The sequence below is a fragment of the Quercus robur genome, chromosome 8 (genome assembly GCF_932294415.1).
Source record: "Quercus robur chromosome 8, dhQueRobu3.1, whole genome shotgun sequence".
Taxonomy (NCBI): Eukaryota; Viridiplantae; Streptophyta; class Magnoliopsida; order Fagales; family Fagaceae; genus Quercus; species Quercus robur.
The window spans coordinates 43,113,712-43,121,199 of NC_065541.1; the positions used below are offsets into that span (position 1 = coordinate 43,113,712).

At 34.4% G+C, this 7,488-nt stretch overlaps 1 protein-coding gene across 1 annotated transcript; it reads left to right on the forward strand.

Moving 5' to 3' along the window:
- The first annotated feature begins 260 nt into the window (after positions 1 to 260).
- On the forward strand, positions 261 to 1,351 carry LOC126695600 (signaling peptide TAXIMIN 2-like). The gene is made up of 2 exons (XM_050392418.1): positions 261 to 472; positions 959 to 1,351. The coding sequence occupies exons 1-2, from the start codon at positions 261 to 263 to the stop codon at positions 1,080 to 1,082; spliced, it is 336 nt and encodes a 111-aa protein (XP_050248375.1). The 3' UTR covers positions 1,083 to 1,351.
- The last annotated feature ends 6,137 nt before the right edge of the window (positions 1,352 to 7,488 follow it).

Sequence of the window (7,488 nt, forward strand, 5' to 3'; positions counted from 1 at the left end):
TATAAATCGTGTAGAAAATGAAAAACATGTACAAGTGACAAGTCTTCGCACGCAGTTTCATTCGGATTTTGTGACCCAAAAGAAACCCTGGCGAAGCTTCGGAGAGGCAAATTTCCCTAAAGTACCCAGCAATGTCTCTCTATACCAAATGACAATTGTAATCTTTCACAAGGGTATTTCCGCCAATTCAACAACTTGAAAATGCCGGTAGTTATAGACCGCGTATGCGTCGCTGTCGAAGTCTTTATTTTGAAACCTGTATGTGTTTATTTGATAAAATCCACTTCTTCTCTCCTCTTCGAATTCAAAACCCCAAAACACCAAAACAAAAGGAAAGTCTACAGAGAAACAAAGAGACTTTTGATTTTGAGAGAATGGGAGATTGCAGGCCATTGGGTTTCTTGCTGGGATTGCCTTTTGCATTGGTGGCATTGGTGTTATCTCTTGTGGGTGCGGTTATCTGGGTTATTGGGTTAGTTTTCTTTCTCTCTCTCTCTCTCTCTCTTTTCTTTATATATATATATATATATGCTTTTGGTATGTTTCTCCATTTTTTTTCCTTCCCGTTCATTACAATTTCTTTGCGATCTTGATTCCTTAATTAAGCCTAAACCGTAGAAGAAACTGTCCCATCGTCTGAATTCTTACATTGCCCTATATATATATATATACCTTTTTTTGTTTATTTACATAGATAACATTGTGAAAATTTATCTTACAAAAGGCCTCTTATATTGATATATATATATATTTTTATTTTTTTTTCTGATAACACCTTTTATATTGATATTGGTAATGAATCAAAGTCAATCAAGATTATAAAACATACTTTTTTCAAGAATTATTGTTATTGTTGTGATCATTGTTTTTATGGATTTTGTGGTCATTGTTAGATGTCCTCTATATATGCGTGTGTGTTGATTATTTTTTTTTCTCCATGAAATTAATTGAATGACAGGACTGTGCTGAGTTGTTTGTGCCCGTGTTGCATATGTTTTGCTGGACTTGCGAATATGGCGATGGGTATTGTGAAGCTTCCTGTGAAAGTAATTAGATGGTTCATTGAAAAGATTCCTTGTTAGCACTAATTCATTCATTCTGGTTTTTTTTTTTTCCCTTAAATGGGTACTCAGACATTCATTGCTGGATTAGTATGTGTGTGTCTGTTTTGGTGGAGGGGGTGTTTTAGGCGATACAATATTTGTTATTCCCTGATATTTGGTCAAATTTCAGATGCCGTGTAATTAGTTGTATTTTTTTTTTTTTTTTTTTGGGTTGCTAAGCAGGAAATTTTTGTAAAGAAGAAAAAAAAAAGTTATTTGATGGAGTATATTGGACTTCTTCTCCTTGATTTTTCCTCTTGTTCTAATAAATACTGTAAACTATTGACTTCATAATTCCTTCAATAATGACAAGTTGACAATGGTTAAATGAATCCAATTGTGCCACTAATCGAGTAATCGGGGGCGGATTTATTGATTTGTTTATACTTGAGTTTGGGGTTGGGTTTAAAATGTCTGCTTGGCCCAAAAGAAATTTTTAGAAGGGGTCAAGCATAGGCCTTAATCATGCAACTATTAACTAGGTCTGAAGTGTCGAGTCTTAAGACTTAATTGTTTGACATCCCTAATAATTTCATGATACTCGTAATTCAAATTTCTTTCCTCATTGTAACTATTGAATTACCAACAACAAAAAAAATGCACTAGGTCCAGAGTATTATAAAGACAAGATCTAATCAATTTTAATTGCTGTAAGTGACTTTTCACTCTCGGATTGGGTACCTGAGAGCTTTCCCCTAGTCTTTTCTTATGTGAGCCTTGGTCCAGTACTTGCCATCTCTTAGTTTCATCCAAGTTTACTCTAGTCCTTTCTGGACTCAATTTCTACATCTATTCTTTCATCTTTAGCTATATAATCCTAACCAGGTAAGAACACTTCAACTTTTTTTTTTTTGTGGTAAACAACACTTCTTGTCCTACGCAACTTGTTTGCTTGTTCTTGTTTTTTTCCTGGGCAAAAATGCTACAGAAGAAAACAAAACTTACACACAAGGGGGCCTTATTCCTCTTTAAGGGCATTTAAAACCATCTTAGGAAGGCCCAACCGCCCAATGACGAAAGGATCTCTTACAATTTAGGGGGGAAAACCCCTCCCGTCTGCAAGCCCAAGGGCTACCCAATTTGGGCTCACCTTGATAATTTCTTGCAATGATTGCAACACAAGCCTTGCTTTCAAGCTGTATGAAAGTACAGTTTTGGGTAGAAAAGGAGAGGGCTTTGCCAATACTAGTAGCCCTTGGATTCCCCCTGGTAGTCCGTCTTCTTGAAGGAGATGGTTACCAAAGCTAGAAAATGCTAGTTGTTGTCAGACTAACCAATTAGAGCATTCACATCAAATGTGCTAAAGTAGCTAAAATTGTATTTTAGTACCCAAAACCTTAAAAACCCACTTCATCAATGGTGTCAAAAGTCAAAAATTTTTAACACATAATGGCACTTTACTATATGGTAAAAACAAAAATATATGTATTATTTAAATGAGAGAGAGAGAGGGGTTAAGCAGTAAAAGAAAAAATTAACATATGTATTCTCAAGGGATTTCTTTATAAAACTGGGGAAAATTCTTAAGGGATTTCTTTATAAAACCCAAGACCCTAACGATTATTTGAGTTTTTAGAACTTCTTGTTGATTAAAACCACCATTGATGCATCGAATTGAACTTAGTTGAGCAGGTAGGTCTATTCTTTTGAATCTTTGCCCACCCCTCAACAACAATGAAGAAAATATATCATGACCTTAGAAGATGAAATTAACAAAACTAAAATATTAAATACGAAAATGGTAATTGATCCATCAAAATCCTTGTAACTCAATCAATTGACACCTATGGAATTAAAGTCATAGGTTGAAATTTTATCATATCTATAAAAGAAATTGTAATAGATCCAAATTTAGAAGGTACAAATAATAGGTATTTATAAATTAAAAATGAGCATATATTCGTGGTATACTCCACTATAAATATAATTAGCAAGTTCACTATGAACCCCAACCCACCCGCCAACCTGACCGAACCAAAATCGTTTGCCACCTAATCCAATAACTCTAGCAATTAGCAGAAGCTTGAGTGCAAGTCTGCTCCTCCAAAACTCAAGCAACCCGACTTGACCATAAATACCATAAAATCCTGCGATTTCCAACGTTTCCAATGAGATATGGTGGAGATCGACGACCAACACAACTAGATCCAATGGAGATCCATCACTCGAAACCGACCACCACCCAAAACTTGCCCAATTCGTCCAACTTATATCCCTTACCGATCAATGTGCGGATTCTTCACCCAATTCGATTGGGTCAATTATGAGTTAGGTACAAACTTGACAAGTGGACACCCCTAGTGAACATGAGAGAGTGGGACACCACATTGCAGTACTCTAAAAATTTCTAATAAATAGTCCAATATTTTAATGCTGAATGACATTCTTTATTGTAAGCCCGATCAACTGCCACCAGGGGCCGTGCTAGGTACTAATGAGGGTGGTCCTTGAATTTTTTTTTTTTTTTTAATATACCTTAAAAAAGTTTGAGTTTTAAATTAATATGGGTTGTTTGACCACCCTAGAAAAAAAAACTTGACCACCCTAAAAAAAACTTGAATACCCTTAATAACAATTGAGCCCACTAAAAATAAAATTCAACCTCTCCAAAATTTTGGTCCATTGAATGTTGAACAAAAAAATTGCAAGAAATGCAATGTTTACCATATTTTCACAATACTTTTGTAGCAAATCCTAAATAGCAGATTGTTACTAGTAAACAAAAAAATAATTTCAATGGTAAGTTCAAATTAGAACCAGTAAAAACTTATCACCTAGGCTTTGTTGTGAAAGTGTTGTGGACATAGCACTTCTCAAAAATTGCCCAAACAAACAAATTAGCCTAAAATCTCAAACCAAATGTTTAATTGTGATATTTTAAATTGTGTTTTCAAATGACATATTTTAAAATCGCTGTTTTTTTATAAATAAAAAATGCACACTTTTTAAATAGCTAGTCTGTTAGTACTTACTTTAGTTTTTTGTTGAATTTGTTGGATTTATGTGATATATTTTTTCAAAAAGATAATGCATTTTGTTTATATTAGTACTTATTTAGGCAATATGTTAGTAATTGAATAAGAGATCAGTAACTTAATAATTGTTTGGTTTTATATATTGAAAAAGATTTAACTAATAAATTAATAGTAAAACTATCATATCACACAATGATTTCAAAGTATGAAACTTGTGAAATAAAATTTCAAAACTTTATGCATTTGTGTATGTTTTTATTTTGTGATGTTAATATATTCAAATTTTATTATTCTTATTATTATTTTTAATTTAAATGTTTTTAATAACCACCCTAAAAAGAATTTTTGTAGCCGCTGACGAGTCTTTTGGGTTAATATTGCAAAATTTGAACTTAATTTGCGTTATAGGTACTGTTGAAAGTTATTTGGGATTTTGAGGAGAGAGACTGAATTTCGGTATCACTATTGCCGAAATTCAGCCAAAAGTATGAGAGAGAAGATGCAAAAGGAGGAAAGAGAAAATGTTGAATTTCAACAACGTGGATACCGAAATTCCTCTGCCCAATTCTGCTGCCCGAGTCCTGTCTCCTGTGTGCCCGAGTGTGGAGTGCTCTGAAAAAAAAAAAAAAGGCAATTGCGGTAATGCCATTGCCGAAATAGGGGAGAAAAAGAAATTTTTTTTTTTGGTAATTGTGGCAATGGCATTGCCGAAAATGAAAAAAAAAAAAAAAAGTGGTTCCGAAATCTCTGGAAGAGTAAAAAAAAGTGTAATGTTCACAATATTTTTACAACATTTTCACAATAAATCACATGTAATTAGTTATTATTAGTTAAAAAAAATTTGTGGCAAAGTAATTGTGGCAATGCCATTACCGAAATAGGGAGGAAAAAAAAACCGGTGACAACCTAATTGTGGCAATGCCATTGCCGAAATAGGGGACAAAAAAAAATTTAGCAATTGTGGCAATGGGATTGCCAAAAATGAAAAAAAAAAAAAAAAAAAGAATTGTGGCAATGGGATTGCCGAAAATGTGAGGAAAAGAAAAAAAAAATTGTGGCAATGGGATTGCCGAAAATGTGAGGAAAAAAAAAAAGAATTGTGGCAATGGTATTGCCGAAATAGGCGAATTTTTTTTTGGTAATTGTGGCAATGGTATTGCCGAAATAGAAGAAATTTTTTTTTGGATAATTGTGGCAATGTCATTGCCGAAAATGGGGAGGGGAATAATGGAATGGAATTGTGGCAATGCCATTGCCGAAATAGGTGAATTTTTTTTTATTTTTTTAAAAAGGTGGTTGTCGAAATCTGGGGAGGAATTTAAAAAAAAAAAGTGTTACGCTCACAATATTTTTATAATATTTTCACAATAAATATTAATTATTATTAGTTCAAATTTGAATTTATCACTATATTACTTTTTTAATCTAACAATAACAACCTCCACTTAAAATTTGTTGTTAAAATATTGTAAAAATTGTGTGTACCTATCATTTCTTTAAAAAATAAAATGTGGAATGGATTTGTGGCAATGACATTGTTGAAATAGGAGAAAAAAAAAATTTCCCATTGTCGAAATAGAGGAGAGAGATATAAACAAAGTACGCATATTATTCTTTCAATATTTTTTTGACTGAACCAGTTTGGTTTGTCATGTTCTTTTAGAAATAGATAAGGATAGATTCAAGTACACTATCTGGTACATTGATTCTTATTCTAAAGTGCATGCTATAAACAAAAACAAAAAAAAGTACATAGATTCTTATAGAAGAAAAAAATGACTAATGTGCACGCTGTAAACAAAAAAAAACAAAGAAAGTATATAGATTCTTACAATAGAAAAGAAAAAATGATTAATGTGCACACTGTAAACCAAAAAAAGTAAAGAAAGTACATAAATTCTTACAAAATGACTGATGTGCACGCTGTAACATCATAGCATATGGAATTAGTACCATGTTCTTTCAAATAATACAAACTAACAATATGGTCCAACTCCTAAAAACATAATTAAAAAAAAAAAAAAAAAACAACAGTCCAACCAATCCACTGAAGTAGATTGAATACTTATGTTGGGTCATTTAGTTTAGCCACTAGTGGAGCCAGCCACAGTTTGAGTAGGGCATGTTCTTCTATTATGGCCTTCTTGCCTACAGAGATTGCACAATGGCCTTGGTTGATGCTCTACCCCTTCGTCCATTTCATTTCGAAGCCGAGTTGTTCTTGGTCGACCTTTTTCACGGCGCAACTTGACATTAGGATACAAGACCGGGAAATTAGGCTCATTCCAATGTACACTGTCTGGAACCGTGCGAAATCTAGGTGCATAACAAGCAACTTGTTCTTCCAAATGGTAGCAACGGTCGATATATTGCATTGCAGAGATGCCTTGATATTTACACACGGCAATGACATGTGAGCACGGAATCTTATAAACCTGCCATTTTTGACAACTACAAGTGTTCTGCCTCAAATTTACCTCATGACGATGATTACCCCTATATGCAGAGTTAGGGTTTATTGGTGTTCTGATTTCAAACAGACCATCTTCATGACTGAACATAGTAACTGAATGCTTTGGTGCCGTTTTTTCCCATTTATTGAATTTATTCTTTGCATAGGCCGTAATGCGTTCACCGGCAGTAGCCTCTGCACATGCCTTAGTATATCGATCGGCAAAGTAGGCGACACAACGATAGTATGTAAGTTCAACTAATGCAGTTATGGGCAGATTTCTAGCACTCTTTAGAATTCCGTTGAAGCTTTCAGACAAGTTTGTGGTCATAGCCCCATAACGATGTCCACCATCGTATGCTAACGTCCACTTTTCCACCGGTATTTCCCTTAAATACTTCTCACCATCTGCACTTAATTGAGTAACTCTATCCCTGGTGATTTGATACTTTCGTAACTAATTCTCCATGCTTGCCCACATTACCATAGCCTTCAAGTTTTTATTCCCAATTTGTTGATTGAAATTGCTAGCCACATGGCGAAGGCAAAAACGATGATACCAACGTGTCAATTGACATATAGTCCATATCGCTGCCATTATACCAAGATGACGATCAGATATGACACATAACCCTTCCCGATTAGTGACATTAATCTGAATACAACGCAAAAACCAATACCAGCTATCATCAGTTTCCTTCTCCACAATGGCAAAGGCAAGTGGAAAAAGTCTGTTGTCACCATCCCACGTTGATGCAATCAGTAACGTACCTTTGTTGCAACATGGGTATATGGAGCATGATAGTCAGCACCGCCAATGTTGATTGGGGAATGAGCCGCATCTTGAGAATAATGACCAATATGAATGGCATATGGATCATGGAAGTGCCCGCCATGTGAATAACTAAACGATGCACTCGGTCCTTCGTTGGCATATCGAATGGGGAAAACATCTCGG